Below are 23,577 nucleotides of genomic sequence, written 5' to 3' on the forward strand. Positions count from 1 at the left end.
ACCGCTGGCACACCCCAGTTAAAGTCCCAAGCTTTGGCTGGGGCCAACAGCTGATGCTTTCGAGAGAGGCTTAAAACACCCTGACACAAATATAGGTACTCCTCACTTAATGTTGTCCTGGTTAACGTTGTTTCATTATTACATCACTGATCTGCTACAGAACATACTCGTTTAAAGTCACAAAATGTTCAGTTATAACATTATTTGGCCACTGCCTGCTAGTAGGCAACTACTGTGATGTAACTAGATTCGCTTAACATCGTTTCGCTTAAAGTCGCATTTTTCAAAAACATAACTATGTTGTTAAATGAGTAGCTGCAGCACAAAGAGGCAGATGAGGGCAACCAACAAAGCCTAGAAGCATGAGAAATACCTGTAGCAGAACACAAACACAGGCACACCTAGATCAGGGGTGGGCAAAGTCCAGTCCTCAGCACAGATCGAGCCTGCAGCAGACTCCATTTCCCAGCAACCCCTGCCCACATTGCTGCAGTCATGGAGAACCCAGCAACAGCTGCGCGGTGACAGCATGGGGCCAGGATTTCCATGGAGACCAGTCCCAGCACCCCTGGCAGGGCCCACGGCTGGATATGGGGCTGCTCAGGAGCTGGGATCTTGTAGCAGTGACAGCATGGTCTGGAACCACAGCCAAGCCACAATCTGCAACCCACACACCTTGGACAGGGGTGTGTAGACATCAGATTGCAGCTGTGCCTTAGCTCCAGACCATACTGTCACCACTGCAAAATCCCAGTCCCAGGCCCGGAGCAGCTCCCTGCCCAGCCACATGCCCTGCCACTGCCGCTGGGGTTGGTCTCCCTGGAAACGCCAGTTATGTGCTGTCATGGCACAGCCCCTGCTGGGATCTCCATAGAAACTGGCTCCAGTGATGTGGGCAGGGGCTGCTGGGAAGTGGAGTCTAGCCACTGGCCAGATCCACCATTTTGCCCACCCCTGGCCTAGACCAACCAGTGGCTGTCCAACTTGTTCTTGAACACCTTCACTAAGAGTCCACAACTTATCTAAGCAGTCTACACCACTTTTCCTCAACAAGTATAATATTAAATTACTTGACTGAAGTTCCAAAAGTATCCAATTCATATTTATTTTAAAATGAAAATTTAGACACGAAGCAAACTAAAAGCCTTTTATTGACCAAATCAAGGGAATCAAAGAATTTTTGCTCTACAAAGTACTGCTTTTCGTTTGCTTTGTTTTGGTTTTTCAGGAATATAAACTTAACTGAGAGAGAAAAGTTTTAAGATTGTGTAGCAGTCAATGCCTTTCCTAGCAGCTGTCATACACTGTTCCACATGTTTACAAAGATGTCTGAACAAAAATCATCACTCTGGAAAGTCAAAGACACAACTAAGCCCAGTGTTTACATGCATTATACAAATCTGTCCCTCTAATGTTTTTTAAGTTTAATTAATATGGGTGTTAAAACTAGCAGGCACAAAGCCATCAAAACAGAAAGTTCTAATTGAAACTCCTGTACAAAGAAAAAAATCCAGGGGATACTTTTACCCATTAAGTTGCTTTTAATTTCTGAGACCTTCTCACTAGGATGCGCAACACTTGATGCAATATGGAATATAAAATAGTAGCTGACTGAAATAAAGCACATGCTGCTATGCCTTGATATTTATGGTCTTAAATTCTAGTTAAGTTCCTTCTACTGCTACTGATACAAAGCTAGAGTTATGAGGAAAAAAATAGAAAGAAAGAATGCCATACAGGGCCCCTATGGACCCTGCAGCACAGTTAGAAAAACTCTTCAATCCTCACCTGGCAACCCAGAAACTCCATATCAAATGTCAATTGAGTCTATCATTGTCAAATGTCTTTCCTTCTCTTACCTACATCAAACACGCATGAATGCGTGCAAACTTACTGTATTGGAAATAATGTTTCTTTTTGCAAATGGATTTTCATTGCCTTCTCCATGTAATCTGGTTCTGTGCCTCAGCCTTGGTTCCCATATATATGGCCCAGTTAAGCACTTCCTTTGCCCTGCCAGGGGAGGGGAAATACAGCTAAGGCTAGGAAGCTGGGAAGAAAAGCTACTGTATTGGTCTCTAAACTGCCCCACTCATCACCCTACACTTTTGTCCCTCTCACTTCCTGTTGCAAGCTCAACTCTAAATTCTTGATAGCAAATGTCCTGCTGCCCAGCTTCATAGAACAGCACAAGGAGAACACTTTACAATCTAGCTAATTCCTCTTTATGGAGAAGGCTACAGAGCAAGACACTATGGGCAAGTCCTGACAGCGCATGAAGACAAACAAAACCCAAATCTTATAGCAACCCGAGTACAGAAAAATACCGGAATGTGTTTCATAGCACAGTCACAAGGACTTCCCTCCTGATAGGCTGCTGGTTAAAACTGCTGTAAAGGGAATCCTGATAAAAGTAGCCTACTCACCTATGTATTGAGCTTCATGTTCTCCAAAGAGCTGGGTTTGAATAACTAAAAGCTCAGCATTCATGCTTCTAGGAGTCTGATGATGTTCATAAAACCTTTCGAAACTAGACTTCTCTGCATAATAATTTAATAACGAGTCCAGGTAACCCTTTTAAAGGCACTCACCTAGATTTCCCAAATTAATCTGAAGATGGACTAAAATGATTAACTTCTCTGCCTTTAGGTTGAACATAAACTTGGAAGCATTGCATATTCTTTTGATGGTAATAATGTAGATCCTGCATACTTTATACAAGTGGAAAATGGATGGGGGGAGGGGGAGAAATAAGCAGCATTAAGAACTGCATTAGGCTCCAAACTTTCCATTACTATTTGAGGGAAATTTTTGGGCTTTATCCTAAACTTACTCAGCAGGCACAGATAGAACTCATTTGATTCTCCCCCGCCCCTTTTTTTAGATATACCTTTTGCATTTCTTCTAGCCTTCCTTGCTAGTTCTGTAAACTGTGTTCAACTCAGCTACCAGATTTAGGTAGGACTAGACATTTGCATCTTGAATTTAAAAATCAAGAGACAGACCTGCTTGCACCAGGCTAATCATGTCCTTTTGGGGTACCAACTCGCACCATTTTGATTACAGAGCTGCTTAACTAGATTTTAAAAGAAAACTACTGAGTTCCTTTTTCCACTTATGCTAAGTCCCAAGAATAACTCACAAAAATCACCTTCTCTCTCGCTATAACTAAGAAAAGGTGAGGAAAAGGGAGAAATTGTTATTCTGAGTATTTTCCCTGCCCCCAACCAGTTCCAATCCATATCAGTAAGAAACCACACAAAACTTTAATTCATAAAGAATACATGACATTATAGTGCCCTCAAGTGCAAGGGGATGTGAAATGGAGGCAATAAGGAAATGTAGATGGGAAGAAAGCGATCCTTGAAGTTTCAAAAGCACCAAATAAAACATGCTGTTTTTCATCTGCAGCAAAAAAATTAAATCATATTCAAGTACTATAGGCATAGTATGCAGCAGCATCTTATTTATAAAACAGCACAAGTGTTTCCATTTTAAATTGTTGTATATTCTCAATTCCTGTTTCCAGAGGCATCCCAAGCTGTCTCAGTGCCTGGGAAGGGAGAAGAATTATACTGACCACTGGAGAGCTGGAGTACAGGAGCTGGGGGGGGTAAAGGGGGGGGAGGGGGCAAAGGAGTATTACCTGCCTGACCTCTCCTCACCTGAGCTGCAGCAGCTACAGCTATTGTTTTAAACGGCATGGGCTGAACTGCTGCCACTGACAGACAAGCAGCAATGTGGGCTCCCTTCACAAGGCTGAGCCTCCCATGGCAAAGCCCCAAATGAAGGAAGGGGGGTCATTCCATCCTCCTCCCCCTACCAGATACACTGTGGGGCATGACACTGCCCCTACCCAGCTGCACCTGCCCTGCTCCATATGGCTGTGCTGTGCAGCTCTGCGTGCAGTGTCAACTCTCAAGTGTTTCTAAGCGGCCCCAGAAGCAGGAGTTGTGGAAACAAGAGAACTTTGATATCAAAGACTCAGCTGCCTCCAGGATTAGGTGGCCAATGAGCAAGGATTTTAAAGAACTAAATTTGGACATAGATATCTTAAGTGAGACAGAAATGCCTAGAGTTCTTTCATGGACCTGGGTCATGCTGTTTAGGTTGCATACATAACTTTTGGTGACCCAATGAAAAGCCAGTTTTGATTAGGCAAAGTTGTTAGCATCTTGGATACCCTCCACACACTGTATACCAGTTTCTATTATATGTTGAGAAATCGGCCTATATTCCAGTGAGGCTGTGCATAAGTGTGTAATTAAAAAAAAAGGGAAAAGAAACAACAACAAAGATGGAATCTGTAAAAAAAAACATGTGGAACGTGTCAAGGAATAAACAAGCCTAATATAGCAGAACTCCATGGGGCACAGCACTGTAACACTGTACAGCAGCAAGTTATACATGACTGACTCTTTCTAGATTTATCATTTTACTCTTATGAAAAATTATTTTAAAAATGTTAACTTTGAGAAACGCATTATTCAGAAGTGTCAGTGTTAACCGTACTCATGCAACTTTAAAATTCTTCCCCTTATAAAAGTGTTCATATTATTGTTTCCTTAATATCGTTGTTTCTTCATTCTGTGCGCAAGCTGGACAGTGAATGAGACAGTTGCTGAACAATTGATCTACTAACTTAAGGACCACAAACTGAACAGGTAAAATGAAAAGAGTACATTGAAGCTTCAAGCCCTCCCAGAGAGACATGGCAGGGGCAGGGGCAGGGGCAGGGGCAGCAGCTGCAGCTGGAGGCAAGGGCAGAACAGCTCTGCCAGCCCAGACCCCACCCAGTGTGCAACTTCCAGTGGGGCTGTTCCCGGTGCGGCTGCCACTAGTCAGGCGCTGCTGTGCTCCCCTCACCTCCTAGTGACAGTGTGAGCTTGGACAGCTGCAGCCACTTTGGGAACAGCCCCACCAGAAGCTGTGCGCCATCCAGAGCCTGGGCTGACTGAGGCAGGGCTCATCTCCATGTGGAGTCCCGCAAGGGCTTCCACAGGCACAGGCTCCCTCCCTCCCCTCAACCCCAGCTGGCTCCCAGGCAGCCAGTACCCCACACGCACAGCCCACCCCCGCTCCACGCACTCCTGTGCCCCCTTCCTCCCTTCCCTCACCTCTAGCTGGCTCCCAGGAAACCCCACCTCAAGCATACACCGCCCACCCCCAGGGCAAGGAATAATCTTAAAAATCTGGCCGAATAACACAGCAGTAGGTCCATTCTACTAGTGCTGGGGAAAAGGAAAGATTAAACTAATTGAATGGAGTAGTACAACTACTGTTTTATAACAAGAATATAAAGAAATCAACAGGAATTTAAGAATTTTTTTTTTAAATCATAAAAATCCTGTAAGTATGAAGAAATCTATTTCCATTAAGAATGGCTTATAAATACTTAAATAAAGCTACAGGGTCCCAAAATGTTTAGAAGTTAAAAAAAGAGCCAGCTTTGCTCTTTATTTCTTCATGTTTCTAAAAAACGAAAACAATAGTCATTTCTTTGTTTAAAAACCCTGCCCAGATAGGATCCTAATGAAAGTTGCTACTGGAGTGAATTTCTTGCAGAATGTTTTAAGCAAGCTAAAACTAGCCATGCCTTCTCTGGCAACAGATATGGCAGTTTCCAAATTCAGAAACCTTTTCAGTTAGTAAGCTCCTCTAATGAAAATGAACTTTTTAACTTCAATTGTTCATGTTTTTCCTCTTTTTTAAAGTCAAATAAAACATAAAATATATGTTTAATACTTGGGAAGAGTATAGTTTCCAGTCATATCCCCCATTCAAAACATATAAAATTAAATAAAAACCATTTTATAAAGTGACCCAACTTTTGATCACATATAAACAGAAATCAGACCTGAAAAGTTTCATTCAGAAGGTGAATTTTCCAGAAATCTGAATGAATGGAAACTGTGAATTAGAAGAACAATCACTCGCTCATATCCCCAGGGAATCTATGATCATCAGAAGCTCCCTCCTCATTTCCAGACTGAAATTTCACCTCCCTTCTCTGCCCCACAACCAAGATTTAAAAAAAACAAAACAAAACACACCCTCTCCAGTTTCAAGCCTTAGGGAAAAATCCAGCTACAACTCCATCTTAAAACATTTAGGAGGAAATGTGATGGGATACCATCAGTAAGAGGTACTTAAATAATATCAAGATGCTATCAGAAGGATTCAGCACAACCAGTCAGCAGAACTATTCTTCTGGTCACAACTAAAAAAAAAAAAAAAAGTAGAAACTAACCAAGAACTAATTTCTTATTTCATCCACTTTAGAATAATATAACTAAAAACTTACAAGTAACTCATTACAGTTAAACAAAAAGAATCAACTGAAATCAAAAGACATGTAATAAGCCTTCAAGATATGAAGTCTCCCCCAAGTGTTACTTGGTAATCACTACATCTTTCTAAAGAGCATTCATTAGTTCAAAATACAGTTCACACAGACTAGAGGCAAGAAGTGCTTAAAAACAGTTTTAACTTCATAAAGCAAAAAGATTTTACTGATAGTATCTGAGAACCCTGCAACAAGATAATCTGCACCTATGAGAGCAAGGGGAACTAGGAATCACCAGATCTATCCTTGGAAAGGGCACAGCAACAAGGTATGTAGGATCAGTCTTATTTGAATAGTATCACATAACAAGATCTGATGACCACCTTGATGGATACAAAAGTTTCATTAAGATCCTGACCACCAAAAATAAGGAAACTTGCAGTCTATCTGGGGAATACAGAAAGATCATTTGATTTTGTCATTTTCCCATTGTGTTTTTGGCATGTGGACAGCAAGTGGAACATTGAAGCAAAGACCCAAGATGAATTTGAGCAAACCCATCAACCTACATCCTTCCAACACTTATAACTTTACTAATTGTGAGCGGTCCCAGTAATTTCAGTCACAAGATTGTAATTATAAAGATTATCACTAAGCCATTCATTTTGGTAAGATGACAATGTCATCAAAGTACTATGGTTAGAGAAAAAGACCTTTAAACATCATGACACGAAAGACTAAAAATACATTTAAGGAAGAATAACTTTGCAATTTAGAAACCAGTTTTGTTAACTTCCAAATGAAAAAACTGTTAGCAAAGTTTTTCATCACAAAATATTTTCTGGTGAGGAACTTGTTACTCCACATAAACACAGGTATGTACGTATGTGTGTAGACTGCTGCTTGCGCGGGGCAGAAGCACCGCATTCAGCCAGAAACAGGCAGCAACTCCTATAATGGTGTCGACACGGAGTGCTGCCAGGGCCCCTGCCCAGGGGGCGCAGCCTTCCCGGGGCTTGTCTGAGGCCTCCACCCAGATGGAGTCCACGGAGTGGCTGGCGTCCCCCAACCCCCTGGCCTGCGGGAGCTGCCCAGGAAGGCCTAGGGGGGCAGGGACTGGGGACCCCCACACCTGTCCTGCAGGCGCCCATCTTAGGGGCCTAGAGGCACAGGTGAGGGAGCTCCAGGAGGAGGTTAGCAGGCTGAGGGGAATCCGAGAGGCAGAGGAAGAAACTGACAGATATTTTCTTTCCCTGCACGGTTGTACGACCAAGGAGGATGCACCTCATGAAGGGTCCTCCACTGTTAAGTGGCAGAAGATCACCTCCCGTGCCGGGGCTGCTCGTAGCACGGCAACACCAGTTCCTCCAGTCCGGCTGGAGAACAGGTACGAGGCCTTGGCAGCCCTGGAGGAGGTGGAAGGAGAGGACGATACCGAAGAGGAGGCAACTCCACGCTCCCCACGTCCCAAGCAGGCTGAAGAAGACAAGCAGGCCAGGAGGAGAAAGCATCACGTGATCGTCACTGGTGACTCCATCCTGAGAGGTATGGGGGGGCCCATCTGTCGCCAGGACCCCTCAGCACGTGAGGTCTACTGCCTACCTGGAGCAAGGATTCAGGATGTAAAAGGGATGCTCCAAACCGTAATCCGGCCCACCAATTATTACCCATGGTCCTAGTCCACATGGGCACTAATGATGCAGCCAGGAGATGCCCTGATCGCCTGATGGAGGACTACCAAGCTCTGGGGTGCGTGCTGAAGGAGATGGGTGCACAGGTGGTTTTCTCTTCTATACTGCCAGTGAGTGGACGTGGCAGACGGCATGAATCATGCATTGCAGAGACCAACTGGCAGCTACAGGAATGGTGCTTCGAGGCGGGCTTTGGGTTCCTCAGCCATGACCGGCACATCACGACAAGAGACATGCTTGGATGGGATGGACTCCACCTTTCCCCTAAAGGTAAGTGTGTTCTCTTCTCGGTTGGCAGACCTCATCCGGCGGGCTTTAAACTAGGCTCGTCGGGGGAAGGGGAAGTTGAGGAAACACCGGCGGAGGAAACACCGGACTGCCAGACCAAGCAACACCCACATCTACAGCCCAGCCAAGACCAACGAGCGAAACAAATAAACAGGTAAGTGGCAGGGGCCAGGGCAACGCTGGGACAAGGAGGTTAGTACACACATCCACAGGAGACCTCAAATGCCTCTACACAAAAGCTCGTAGTATGGGAAACAAGCAGGAGGAACTCACCCTCCTGCTAGCTGACACCAGCCCGAACATAGTGGGGATCACTGAAACGTCATGGGACTCAACACATGACTGGGCGCTGAACGTCGAGGGCTATAGGCTGTACAGGAGGGACAGGATAGGAAGGAGAGGTGGGGGCGTGGCGCTGTATCAAGGAGGAATACACATCCTCGTTAATTAGCAAGGAGTCAGAGGAAGGGCACTCTGAAGTGCTTTAGGTTAAAGTACAAGGCAGTCAAGGGGAAAGAGAAAGAAACTTAAAGGTGGGGGTCTACTACAGACCTCCCAACCAGGGGGAAGAGCTTGACCAGGAATTCTTAGGTCAGCTCACAGAGGTAGTGAAGGCTAAGGATGTGGTAGTCATGGGGGACCTGAATTTCCCGGACATCTGCTGGGAAGAGCAGTCAGCCAGGTCTGACCACTCACGTAGGTTCTTAGACAGAGTGCAGGACCTCCATCTAACCCAGGAGGTACACACCCCCACCAGAGGAGACACCTTGTTGGACCTAGTGCTGGCCACGGGTGATGACCTGGTGAGGGGGCTGCAGGTGCTTGACCAACTGGGCGACAGTGATCATCGCCTGCTGGAATTCAACATCCAGTGCAAGGTGGCAAAGGCCTGCAGTAAGGCAGCAGCCCTAGATTTCAGGAGGGCAAACTTCAATGAGCTAAGGAGGATAGTTGGGGAAGTGCTGAGTTCCCAGAGGGGAGGGGAGCCAGGTGTCCAAGGAGAGTGGTCGCTCCTTAAGGAGATGATCCTCCAAGCCCAAAGGAAGGTAATCCCAACAAGGATCAAAGGGAGCAGGTGGGCACACAAGCCTCCATGGCTCACCAACAGCATCTGGGAATGTCTCCTTGCCAAAAGGGTGGCGTACACCCAATGGAAAGAAGGGGACATCACCAGGGACAACTATACTGCAGTCGCTCGGAGATGTAGGGGTGCAGTCAGGAAGGCCAAGGCAAAGATGGAATTAGGGCTAGCTTCCCAGACTAAGGACAATAAGAAGTCCTTCTTTAAACACATAAGGGGTAAAAAGAAGGTTCCGGGTAATGTGGGGCCCCTGCAGGATGCCATGGGAAACTTGGTCGTCACACCAGACGACAAAGCTAATATGTTTAACAAATTCTTTGCCTCCGTCTTCCTAAGTAGAGCCCAGAACAGTCACCTCCCTGCTGGGCACCCCTCGGGCCTCAGAGGAGGCACACCTGGGCCAAAGGTTAGTGAGGAACTAGTTAGGGAACTTCTGGAGGGACTGGACGTATTCAAGTCAGCTGGTCCAGACGATCTCCACCCTAGAGTTCTAAAGGAATTGGCAGAGGTCATTACAGGACCCCTGGCATGGCTTTATGAGCACTCGTGGTGCTCTGGTGTGGTGCCGGAGGACTGGAAGAGGGCCAACGTGGTTCCCATCTTCAAAAAGGGGAAGAAGGAGGACCCAGGAAATTATAGGCCAGTTAGTCTTACCTCAATCCTAGGCAAGCTGTTTGAGAAAATTATTCTGGCACACATCCAGGAGGGGCCAGCTGGGGACTGCATGCTTAGGGGCAACCAACATGGGTTCATCAGTGGCAGGTCCTGTCAGACCAACCTGGTGGCCTTGTACAATCAGATCACCAAATCATTAGATGCAGGGGTAGCAGTGGACATAGTCTTCCTGGACTTCCGAAAGACTTTCGACACTGTCTCACCCTGTTCTCATCAAGAAATGGGGGGACTGCGGTGTTGACACCCACAAAGTCAAATGGGTCACCAGCTGGCTGGAGGGCCGCACCCAGAGGGTGGTAGTGGATGGGTCCTTCTCAACCTGGAAGGACGTGGCCAGCGGGGTTCTGCAGGGCTCGGTCCTCGGGCCCGCACTGTTCAACATCTTCATCAGTGACTTGGACGAGGGGGTGAAAAGCACCCTGTTCAAATCTGCTAATGACACTAAGATGTGGGGGGATGTGGGCACGCTAGAAGGAAGCAACAGACTAGAATCGGACCTAGACAGGTTACAAGAGTGGGTGGACGAGAATAAGATGGGATTCAACACAGACAAGTGGAAAGTGATGCACCTGGGGAGGAACAACCAGCACCATACCTACAGGCTGGGGAACTCACCTCTTGTCAGCACAGAGGAGGAAAAGGATCTTGGAGTCATCGCTGACTCCAAGATGAACATGGGCCGGCAGTGCGGGGATGCAGTCAGGAAGGCCAGCCGTACCTTGTCATGCATCCACAGATGCATCTCAAGCAGGTCCAAGGAGGTGATCCTCCCCCTCTATGCGGCACTGGTCAGGCCGCAGTTGGAGCACTGCATCCAGTTCTGGGAGCCGCACTTCAAGAGGGATGTGGACAGCATGGAGTGGATCCAGAGGAGGGCCACTTGCATGATTACAGGGCAGCAGGGCAGGCCCTACGAGGAGAGGCTAAGGGACCTGAACCTGTTCAGCCTCCGCAAGAGAAGGCTGAGAGGGGATTTGGTGGCCGTCTATAAATTGGCCAAGGGGGACCAGCAGGCTATGGGACAGTCCCTGTTCCCCCGAGCACTACCAGGAGGAACTAAGAATAACAGCCATAAGTTTACCAAGAGTAGATGCAAGCTAGATATCAGGAGGCACTACTTCAGTCAGGGCAGCTAGGATCTGGAACCAACTTCCAAGGGAAGTGGTGCTCACTTCTGTGCTGGGGGTTTCATAGTTTCATAGTAGCTAGAGTCGGAAGGGACCTAGGTAGATCATCTAGTCCGACCCCCTGCCTTGGCAGGAAAGAGCACCGGGGTCAGATGACCCCAGCAAGGTGCTCATCTAACTTCCTTTTAAAAATCCCCAGGCTGGGAGCCTGCACCACTTCCCCTGGAAGCTGGTTCCAGGCCCTAGCCGCCCTGACTGTGAAGTAGCGCCTCCTAATATCTAATCTAAACTTACCCTCCGCCAGCTTGTGACCGTTATTCCTGGTCACTCCTGGCAGCGCACGGGGGAACAGGGACTCCCCCAATACCTGCTGATCCCCCCTGACCAGTTTGTAGCAGGCCACAAGGTCCCCCCTTAACCTTCTCTTGTGGAGGCTAAACAGGTTCAGGTCCCGTAGCCTCTCCTCATAAGGCCTGCCCTGCTGACCCTTGATCATACGAGTGGCCCTCCTCTGAACTCTTTCCATATCGTCCACGTCCCTCTTGAAGTGCGGCGCCCAGAAATGGACGCAGTACTCCAGCTGCGGCCTGACCAGTGCCGCATAGAGGGGGAGGATCACCTCCCTGGACCTGCTCGAGATGCCCCGCTCCAGGCCTCCCCAGACAGTACGTGGCTGGGGCCGAAGTGGGAAGGCAGCCAGGGCTGGTGCACCCGGGGCAGGTGCTGGGACCCCGAGAGCCAAGTCAAACGCAGCCAGTGCCAGTGCAGCCAGGAGGCTGCTGGAACTGGCCAGAGCCAGGAGGGAGCCATGGCTGCTGCAGTGTCTGGGGCTGGCATGGTCAGGGCTGGGAAGGTGGCCAGGGCAACACAATGCAGGGCAATGCCACTCCCCACCTTGGTCTTTTCCCCTCTCCCCTGAGACTTTCCCATGGGGGGGGGCATGTGCGCACACATAGCCCCCCCCAAATTTTGTTTTCTTCCTCCACCTATGCCCCTGCGTCCGGCTGCTCACCACCCACCCCCCGCCGCCAGCTTCTCTGGGGCAGGGGCCCCCCAAACAATGGTGGGTCAGCCCTGGAAAGGAGCTCGTCTTCATCCTCTGGTAGTAGATACTTAGATGAGGGAGACAGTCTATTGCCCTCTGGAAAATGACTACCCCAGACTGCTACAAGTTGGTGGTTAACCAGGTTGGAATCAACATTGTGACGGCAGCAATACAAAGCAAATTAATACTTTAGTTTGCCCAGAGGTAGATAAATGTTAACATGCCTAAAACAGTTGGGCTTGAGAAAATGAGGTTACTAAACTGTGCTGTTGCTAATGGTGGTACATAGTGGGCACATCTATACCAGACTTTTGCTGCACAGTTGACTAATTAACTGCACAGTAGTAAACGTCTCAGCATCAGGTAAAAACCTGGTGCAGAGTTTATCAGTTTCAAGTCCTAACCTGCAAGAGAGTTTTTGCATGTGCAGCAGCGCCTGAAAAATGCACAGAAGCACCGTTGTGCCTCAGCCAGCCCCTTCACATCATGCTGAGCCCCATTTGAGCAGCCCTAGGCTGGCAGGCTGATCCCTGGGGCCCCTAGCAGCCCAGGCTGTTTTCTAAGTGGGCTCCATATACTGCACACAAATAAACTCCAGAGCAATAAGCTCCAGAATTTATTCATGTGCAGACACGCAAAGTTATTACTTGCCAGGCAAAGGAGCACAAAGATGCTGCTGGCAAACTATACTATACTTGCTATGAAAGTCTTGATCAACCATAAAGCCACACCTCAAATTGCAGATCAGGTCAGTTTTAGTGTACTTTACAGGAAAATCTTGGTAGTAGCTGATACCCCAGCAAGGTAAACAAACTCACGTTCACAACATATATAAAACCAAGTTTAAAAGCTGTGTGGGGGAATGGTATGGAGGTCTCAGCTAAAACCAAATTACAGCCCACGATTAAACCTTCAATTATGACAAGTTGCTTTCTGGTCTTCCTGATGTGTGCTAAGCAGATTATTTTACTAAAACGCCAATAAGGAAAGAAAGCTCTCCATTCTTTCCAAGCAAAACGGGGGTTGGACTCAATCTTTCAAGGTCCCTTAACTTCTATTATTCTATGAATAAGCAGGACTCTGTAATCTGCTAAATCCTTGACAATTTTTTATCTTCGTAAACTGACTTCAGAGAAGTGTTCTCAGATGGTATAGCTGACCATTACAAAGACTCTACTGGAAACCTGCATGAAGACTGCAGGCATCTTCACACGTGCTCTGGGGATGGAGGTGAGGGCAGGGAGCTCTTTAATTAAAGTGGCTGTCAAGAGCCACTGTAATTAAAATACCCACAGTGGCCTGTATATTAAGCATCTCATGTTTCAAAATGGCAGCAGGCGCACTTTAACTAGAAGTCATTGAACAAGTTTTACTTAAAGTGCCCCTGCCAATTAATCGAGTAATTACAGCATGTCAGAGCAGGTGTCCTGCGCGTTTACAGGCACCTTGGGTTACCTGTTTGAAGAGAAGTGAAACAGCTTCTAATGTACTAAGTTATGCAGTATTCTGTTTTAACTGCAAACTGTAAATATAACATTTGTAACTAAACTATACTGTGATCTCCCAAAACTAAAAAGATAAAATTTATATTTAGAGATGAGCTATAAACTTTTAATACAAGGAATGTTTTTCTTTAATTTGTCTTCATACTTCTGACAAAAATAGTGAATGTCACAAATTCAAGAAAAGAAAGAAAGATCATTTTATTACTGAAGTACACTGGGAGGGGAGGAGGTTATCAACTGTATTTCTGTTGAGCAAACACCAATATCCAGTGACCACATCAACTATTTAGGGGTATCTACTATTCACTTGCAGCTGAGACACAGACCTGACAGATGTATAGCATCTTGGGGAATCTCAAAAGTTCTTCAGGAAATACCCTCTCCTGAGGCATAAGCTCTTCGCCTTGGTTATGAAGTGTGTAAACTTGTTAAGCTTGTTAAGCTGTGTTGCAGAAGCAGAGTGAAGATGGGGGATTCCATCTGCCTACTGCCAAAAATTAGGATACAATTCTTGGATGGACCAGTTTCTCTACCACAGTGCTGTTCAACCTCCAGGCTGCAGGGCTCCACACAGATCCAGAAATCTGGCAGCAAGGTAACAATGGCAATTAATCCTGCCACTACTTTGCCACCACCGAATTTCCAAGTATTGTGGTCTAGATTATATGGCCAGGCATGCAGGGCTGGGGCCACATCACTCATCTGGCCCACAGGGTTGAATGGTTGGACACCACTGACCTACAGCATAAGTAAAGTGGTGATGGCTGTTCCCAGCATCCATACAAATATGTTTAGAAGACTATTTAGAACACATGTACACATCTGCTCCAACTGTCTACACGCCTGTGCTACAGCCACCTGTTTGCAAGGTGAGGAAGAGAAGCATAATCATCAGATGCTGCCATTCATAACGTAATGGTCTATGTTTATATTTCAGATATATACAAGTAAGGAAAAAGTTGACTAGATATCGCCTTATAGATGCATGATTCTTGAAATACTGGCATTAGAATGTTTTTGTTGTTAACAGTGTAAAAGAAACTTCATTTTAGGAGGTAGCACCAACTCCCTTGAACAGAAAGAGACATGAAACAAGAGACAAAATATCAGTCATTTCCCACCTACTCCAATGTACACATTATTCTCTTCCACTGAGATACTGGCAAATATCAGTCAAGCAGAACTGCAACTTCCTGGATAGTTTAAAAAAAAACAAAACACCACACACAAAAAACCCCACAGATCTGAAGCCAAAACACCGGTAAAATTCCTAAAGGCCAGACACAAGAATTTCCAATTGGCCTCATCTTCTGTACACTGGAATGAAATACCAGTAAGGCAAGTGCTAGAACTAATCTGGAACACTATTTATATATCAGTTTCTTCTTGAACTGCTTAAGCTTATAAGCCTGTCAGTAAACAAGTAGTTTAAACCTAAACAATAGCAAACTCTGGTTAATTTGCCCCTCCAAAGGAAATGCATATAAGTGGCAAATTATCCAGTAGTGATACTTACCAGGAATGGCAATGGTGCTTACTGGGAATTGGAACAACAGAAAATCAAGCCACAGTGGTGAATTCTTCCAGAGGGAAGTTAGCCAGAGTTTACTGCATGCTGTTCAAGTCTTTCCTATAAGAAATACAACATTCTCAATCTATCCTTTAAAATTTAAATTAATCCCCTTTCAGGCCAGGATTAAGAAGCTTTCAGTACTTAGACCATCTTAACCATGTGGTAAACTTTGGAAACCAAGCACTTGTGTCAATTGCCAATTATTTGTCCCACTTCAGAACAAAGGAACTTGGCATTTATTGTATATTCACAAGGACAGAGGCCCAAAGGGCTCCAAATAGGGATGAACAGATTTTTGTCTCATTTTTCCTCCCTGGGCAGTGCAAATCTAGAGCATAACGGGGGGAGAGGGGGGAAATCATCCTTTAAATCTGCAAACAGAACGTACTTTTGGCCAACTGCCTACCTTAGGGTAAGAGAGTTATGTTATACCAGAACAGCAACAGCAGAAGCACAACAAGAGGCTGTGATGCAAAGTTTTCAGATAAGTTCTGTAGTAGTAACATTATGGGATTTATTTAAAATTTGCATTCCTATATTTGTTCATTCCCTGAACATTTTTTACATATTGGAGATTTCTTGCCTTTCTACAGAGTTTGCAAGATACCCTCAAACTAAAGTAATTACTGAACAATCAAAGAACTGATACTTAAAAATTCAACAGGATCAAACAGCAGCCTAGTAAAATTGGGCAGGGAGAGTTTAATCAAAAACATTTTGCAGCATAGTGATTACCAAACTCATGGCTAATTAGAGCCACAAATAGGAACAAAATAATATCCATCAGAAAAGACATAACTGGAAACACTCTACTGATTTCCATTCAGCCTTCCATATACAAGGTATAAAATGATCACCTAAGCAAGGGCATGGCTTTCTAAACCAAGTGCGTCATACTATATCTAAGTGCGTCCAAACCATGCTTGTATCATAGCATGGCTTTTTAAATGCACAAAAATAGTGATTACATCATTAAAATATTATTAAAATATTTCTAATTTTAATATAAGCCTTGGCCCAATGTTTGTCAACAAGACTCAGGCCCTGACAGACGATCCTAACATTTATGCTTCAGGTCCACAAGAAGCCTACAGAACGTGAAAAAAGGCATGTTCAGCGCTCATGCAGAGCTGGAGAAAAGAAGGATTTGCATATTATGTACCAAGTTGGAACAGAATTAATTATCTGCTCTGTCAGCCTAACACCATAAAGCAATTATAGTATCAATTCTCACAGGAGATGTTCGTGAGGTTTCTGAATGTATAGGGAGAATTATAAACAAGGAAGTACACAACTTTTTCAAAGTCTATCTGGAGCCCACATGAAGGCTTGCATGTGTGGCCTAACTTCTAGAAAGAGAGCTGAATCTTATTTCTTTTTGAATTGTAAACAATTTACTGGAACACATGTAACACTACACCATATTTTTGGACATTTAGAACATTTAGTATCCACAGGAAAGCACAGGCAAACCTCATCCACTATTTTTCCACCCCACAATGATATACTCTTCGCTACTGAGCCAGAATCAGTATTTTTCCACTCCATTCGTAACAAGGGCTACAGGCTTGACAGGCTGGAAAAGTCAGGAGCTTAAAAAAATACCCACTTTGCTAGTACTTCTGTGACAACAGCCCAATTTAACTTCCTTTTTAAACAAGCTATTTGAATCCAGTACCTATGAAAAGGTATCAATTTATACATTTAATCTGGGAGACTGAGCACTTTATTTACTATGCAGGTACTCTTATTTTTAAATTCTTAAAGAGACAGAGAGGCAGACAAGGCACTGTTCTGTGCAGAATACCTACTTTTGTGTTCACATACAAATAAGGCATAGCACTACACACTTGTGTCCACATTTTTTAAATTGGGCTCTCTAACAGTCTCAAATTCATGGATGCAAGGAATGAAAGTGCTGCAAGTTTCTCTTCTGATAGCTTTCCCCAGCTCAACAGATCAGGACAGCATTATTCACAAAGTGTACTAAATTACTCTACTCCATGATAAGAATTAAGAAAAACAAAGTTCTAGGAAAGTTGTGATGACTGCTCATCCAAAGAGCTAACATGTTCAGGGTAAAACTAACAAGTCAGGTTTTGGTTTTGGGGGGGAGGGGGAGTTTAATACTGATCCACTTTAGATACTACTATACTGGTTACCACAAAGTTAAATGTTGGCATGGCAAAATGCCCTTTTGTAATCTGTTACAATCTTTCCAGTACTGAAGATTTCATCTTCACACATTTCAAATAATTTAGGAACCAAATAAGCATTTCTGATTCTACAGACTCACAATATTAACTTCAAATCAAACTGTTTTACCTTCTTGAAACCTGAAGAGAAATGTTCATGGTCTTCTTTTCATCTATTGAAAAACTTTCTTCAATAGCTCACCTCAGCAATAATTAAATGAATGATTTTCAACCAGAGTGCTATGGCACACCGGGGTTCTTTGAGTTCCTTTCAAGGGTGTTGCAAGTTGTCATACAACGTTAGCACTATTAGGTGTGCAAACATGATTCACAAGATAAATCCAGAGATCTCAAATAAAAATCCATAGTATTTAAAACATTCTGACCTGTTGTGGTCCGAGTTTTCTGGAACAGAAGAATTGCTCTACTATTTTTCTGCAGTCAGACAATGAGTGAAAAGTGCTTTGAGTCTAAATATGTTCAGAAATACTGAATTAGAACAATAAGAGATAAAGACTTTGCTTACCATTTTATTGACTTTTCCTCACTTCCAAGAACCCAGAAGACATTTCTTGACTTTGATTAACAATATAGAGAAAGTTCCTCCACCATTTGTTTTGTATACAAAGGTTGCAAATGTAAGGAGCTCACAACTGTTTAAACAGCAAACTACTTTATAAAACAGATTGCCCTTCAAACCCATTGGTAAAATAAGTCAAAACCAGGTTACTAAGTGATAACTGTTATACAAAAAACATGATAGAAGTTTGGCATAGATAGTTAGCAGCACTGGAAGGAGTACTGATAGCCAATTTAGAATACCTCCAAATAAAAGCTTCCTAAAATACCTTTATTCCATTCAAAAAGATATTACAACTGTGAATCAGTTATATACTGAAGTAGCCTGGAAACATAAACCACTAGAGCAATGCTCCTCAACAAGTGGGCTACAAACCCCTGCAGACAACCAGGGGGAGGGGGCGGAATTGAACCTGAAGATCACCTACATCTAAACCTCTGCAAGACAGGATAATAGGGTAAGGCCTGGAAAAATACAGAGAGAAAGAGGAGAGCCCAACTGAGTGATGGAAATAGGGCCTGGTTTAACAAACACTTCAGTCTACATTATGAATGAAGCATCTAAGCAGCTGCAAGTCCTGTTTCTAAAATGCTAATAGTATAATGGACAGGAGGACAAAGGGTGAGCTGGAAATGACAGCAAGGGCTGGAGAAGAAGACAGGCCAGTCTTCTGTCATGTGCTGGAAGTAACTAATTGCCATGCAATGAAACTCAGGAGTTTGGGACATAGCACATACCTTAAAGCATGACTAGTCTATGTAGTAGTGCATAGGAGGAACAGCACTTTGGCTATTCCACCTGCAACAACATTTGTTTTTCCATTTAGGACAGAGCTGTCCAACTGGCAGCCAGCAGGCTGCATGCAGCTCCCAAAGGGTGGAATTCCAGCCACCAGGCTCCCATCGGGCCACCGCTTCTCTCATTGCACAGCCCTGTCCACCCCAGGCAGAGGCAGGGAGCCCTCAGCTGCTGCTGTAGTCAGTATAGTCTGCAGTACTCACGGAGCCTTCAGTCCAGCAGTGCAGCAGGGGAGCTCACAGCCAGGAACCTAAGGGTGAGCCGGGGTACCCAGGCAGGCAGTGCAACAGGGGTGGACATGGGGAGCAGCAGCAGGGAGGCATACAGAACAGCGGCAACAGGGCCACCCAGCAAATTTAGCATTGTTTTGTCACTGATCATCAATCTTAGCAAGAAAACACTCCCTAGGACTGTAATGCAAGAGGCCTTTGTCTTCCTTAATGCCCAAGAAATGTGATGATGGGTCTAGTGAATCAGAAATGTTTCATAGTTGGTAGGGTCAAAAGGGAGGGACCTGAGCAGATCATCAAGTTCGACCCCCTGCCATGGCAGGAAAAAGTACTGGGGTCAAACGACCCCAGCAAGTTGTTCATCTAGCCTCCTCTTAAAGACCCCCAGGGTAGGAGCCAGCACCACTTTGCTTGGAGTTGGTTCCAGATCCTAGCCGCCCTGACAGTGAAGTAGTGCCTCCTGATGTCTAGTCTGAATCTACTCTCTGCCAGCTTGTGACCGTTATTTCTAGTCACTCCTGGTAGTGCTCGAGGGAACAGCGACACCCCCAATGCCTGCCGGTCCCCTCTGACTAGTTTGTAAAAGGCCACTAGATCCCCCCTCAGCCTTCTCTTGTGGAGGCTGAACAGGTTCAGGTCCCTTAGCCTCTCCTCATAGGGCCTGCCCTGCTGTCCCCTGATCATGCGAGTGGCCCTCCTCTGGACCCTCCCCATGTTGTCCACATCCCTCCTGAAACGCGGCACCCAGAACCGGACGCAGTACTCCAACTGCGGCCTGACCAGTGTCACATAGAGGGGGAGGATCACCTCCTTGGACCTGCTCAAGATGCATCTGTGGATGCACGACAAGGTGTGGTTGGCCTTCCTGACTGCATCCCCACACTGCCGGTCCATGTTCATTTTGGCATCAATAATGACTCCAAGATCCTTTTTCTGCCTCTGTACTGCCAAGAAGGGAGTTCCCCAGCCTGTAGGTATGGCGCTGGTTCTTCCTCCCCAGGTGCATCACCTTGCACTTGTCAGTGTTGAAACCCATCCTGTTCTCATCTGCCCATACCTGTAACCTGTCTAGGTCCAACTGCAGCTTATTCCTCCCTTCTAGCATGACTACACCCCCCACATCTTAGTGTCGTCAGCAAATTTGAAGAGGGTGCTTTTTATCCCCTCCTCCAAGTCACTGATGAAGATTTTGAACAGTGCAGGCCCAAGGACCAAGCCTTGGGGGACCCCACTGCCCACATCCCTCCAGGTCAAAAATGACCTGTTCATCACCACTCTCTGTGTGTGGCCCTCCAGCCAGTTGGCAACCCATTTGGCTGTGTAGGTGTCGACACCAGTGTCCCCCAGTTTTTTAATGAGAATGGGGTGAGAGACAGTGTCAAAGGCCTTCCCAAAGTCCAGAAACACTATGTCCACTGCTACCCCTGCACCTAAGGATTTGGTGACCTGGTCATAGAAGGCCACCAGGTTGGTCTGACAGGACCTGCCTCTAATGAACCCATGTTGGTTGCCCCTAAGCATAATCTCCCCTGCTGGCCCCTCGTGGATATGCGCCAGGATAATTCTCTCAAAAAGCTTACCCAGTATCAAGGTAAGACTAACTGGCCTATAGTTTCCCAGGTCCTCCTTCCTCCCTTTTTTGAAAATGGGAACCACGGTGGGCCTCCTCCAGTCCTCTAGCACCACACCAGAGCACCATGAGTGCTCGTACAGCCGTGCCAGGGGTCCCGCAATGACCTCTGCTAATTCCCTCAGCACTCTGGGGTGGAGATCGTCAGGACCAGCTGATTTAAATACATTCAGTCTCTCTAGAAGTTCCCTGACTAGATCCTCCCTGACCCTTGGCCTAGGTGCGTCTCCCCTGGGGCATGAGGGGGTGGAGCTGATCCGGTCTCTGCTCAGAAAAATGGAAGCAAAGAAGTTGTTAAATAGGTTAGCTTCGCCATCTGGTGTGACGACCAGATTTCCTAGCATGTCTTGCAGGGGCCCCACATTATCCAGTACTTTCTTTTTGCCCCCTATGCATTTAAAAAGGGGTTTCTTGTTGTCCTTGATCCGGGTAGCTAGTCCCAATCCCAACTCCGCCTTGGCCTTCCTGACTGCCCCCCTGCAGCCCCGAGCAACCGAGGTATAGTCCTCCCTGGTGATGGCCCCTCCCTTCCATTGGGAAGGCTGTCTCTCACTAAGCAGCCTCTCACAGTTGGCAGGGGTTTGAAAGCTTCCCTTCCCCATGGATGTTAAAATCAATAACTCCATAATACCTGCACTCTCTGCCAGCCTAACAAAACAAGATCTCTCATTTAGGTTTGTCAAGTCCTATCTTCAGTGTTTTGAATAGGTATTTATATTATTGTCAGTACTTAGAGTACCTAAATACTTTCTGAACCAGTTACATGGATCAAATGGTAATGTGACTTTTGAAGAAAAGAATAGCAGAATAACAGCACAACAATAATAGCAGAACAAATCCCCTTCCATGCTAAATAATTAGAAATAGAGTAGAAAAATACCTCCAGTGTGGCCTGGTAGAAGAGAATTCAGAAAAATACATATATGCTCATTTACTAAATGGTGAAGTACTAAAGCAAGCAGAAGCTGTGCTATATTTTTACGTTTGATCTATAAGCAGATTAGCATTTCTCAGTTGGATTTTTTTTAGCCCTGGAAAGGAGAAAAATACATAAACAAATCCATGCTAAACAGACTAAAAAACTCAGAGGGACAGTCCTCCTATGTTTTTATCAATGACAAAATTATGAAAATATTTCACCCAAAATAGTAGTCAGCATCAGTTAAACTATCCAAATGCCAATCAGATTTTCCTTTGGGACATCTTAGTAAGTTTAGCAAAAAGTTAAACTTTCACCTAAGCATCGTGGCATTTGATGAAGCATCATTTCCCCTAACCTGAAATGGAGAGACTGGCATGAAGATGTAAAACAATTTGACTATAATTATAACACAAGCAAGTGAAACAGCTGGGAACAGAACCCAAGTCTCCAGAATTCCATTCCAGCATACTCGCCACTGAGCTAGTTTTCTAGACATCCAATGAGCCCATCCAGAAGTGTCACTTTCTCACTAACCCAGCTCGGGTTATAAGGTATTAAGCAATTCAGCTGTACCAGATCTTCAAAACAAAATAAGAATGGGAAAAAAAAATGAGCAGAGGAGAAACCTACCAAAGTAATCCAAAAGGTGAATAAGTTGTTTCTCCAACCCTCCACCTCCAGTCTGCTGTTCAGTGGAATTTGAGATACATCAATCTTTCTGGCCAAATATCTATCAGTTATATAAATTGTGGAACATGAAGAGGGCAAAATACCAATTCCAGCTGCTTCTAGATGCTCCTTGGCCTCCTTTCCTGGGCCTGAATGGAGGGAGTTTCCTCACTGCATCCCAAGATCTGGGGAGACAGCTGCACATACCTCTAATTCCCAGGTGCAAGGGACTAGGAAAGCTCTGAAAGGTTCTGTTAGCAACTACCCACCTCCATTACCAGTTTCCTTCAGTTACCAGGTATCATACAGGAGTCTAGGTAAGTAAGGGAATCTCCCCACTCCAAAATGTTCCTGCCGCTATTTATTCTCCGCATCAGTGCATCTGAGCAGCCAGAATGCAGAGATGACATCCATTCCTTTTGTCTATACTCCCCACCCATAAGATGGTGTGCAAGCATTCTCTTTACCCCAAACTCAGAGGGGAAAGCAACCACACTCCTGTATTTCTGGTAAATAGTCTTTTTCAGAATCAAAGAAAACAGCGTACATTAGTTACCCCAAAGAAGTTCATTAGAACAGCGCAAGTCACTGTAAGCAATGCAGTGACTATATGCAAGCCACTATAACCAAAGTAAACCAATTGAAAAACTATGTTAAAAATGTGTTTCCTGAAAGGAACACACAAGAAAAAATGGAATAGTGCATAAAACATCTTCAAATGCAAATCTGATTCACACTGTCCCATTGTTCAGTATTTTAAACAGCAGCATTTTAATTGAAAATACTCCAGAGCAGTTTCAGTTATTTTGAATATGTTACTTTTTAACATTCTCTTAGCTTAGGGTCACAAGCCTAACGGAAACGTAAATGAAAATGTTGGGCTTGCGCTGGAAGCAGGGTCATGAGCCTGGAAAGACTGAGAAATGCTACTTTATAACCCAACTATTAAGTCAGTTTTAAGCAGAAAAGAAACACTCATTTTGCTGAACATGCATCCAGTTCTCAATGTTCATTCTTGCTGAGATTTAGGTGCAGCTAATATTAAAGTTTGCATACATCCCAAAAGGGCTTCTTTCTTCTGAGTTTTCTGATTAATGATTTCAGCAAAACCGGAAGTTTTAGAATAAAATACAGAAAAAATAATCTCATGTTCCAACATGCCTCCTGCAAGTACATAAATAATATCACAGTTAACATCTTGCATGTAACTTTTAGACTTGTTAACAAGAATTTAACTTTAAAATAGCAACTTCTTTAACAGGATCCCTGTCAAGGACATTAT

At 45.0% G+C, this 23,577-nt stretch overlaps 2 protein-coding genes across 3 annotated transcripts in view; one reads left to right on the top strand and one right to left on the bottom strand.

The window, feature by feature from the left end:
- Window positions 1-23,577, bottom strand: part of SESN1 (sestrin 1) — a 104,345-nt gene that overhangs the window by 76,262 nt on the left and 4,506 nt on the right. The gene's annotated exons all lie outside the window — the stretch shown is intronic.
- The window catches only part of LOC149873013 (uncharacterized), a 28,104-nt gene continuing 10,228 nt past the window's right edge, over window positions 5,702-23,577 (top strand). The window contains exon 1 of the mRNA XM_090037684.1: window positions 5,702-8,247. Within this exon, the coding sequence (XP_089893810.1) occupies window positions 7,243-7,965 (723 nt within the window). The 5' untranslated portion in view covers window positions 5,702-7,242 and the 3' untranslated portion in view covers window positions 7,966-8,247. The remainder of the gene's footprint in view (window positions 8,248-23,577) is intronic.

Source organism: Crocodylus siamensis, chromosome 1 (assembly GCF_052110815.1).
Source record: "Crocodylus siamensis isolate JL-2025a chromosome 1, ASM5211081v1, whole genome shotgun sequence".
Taxonomy (NCBI): domain Eukaryota; kingdom Metazoa; phylum Chordata; order Crocodylia; family Crocodylidae; genus Crocodylus; species Crocodylus siamensis.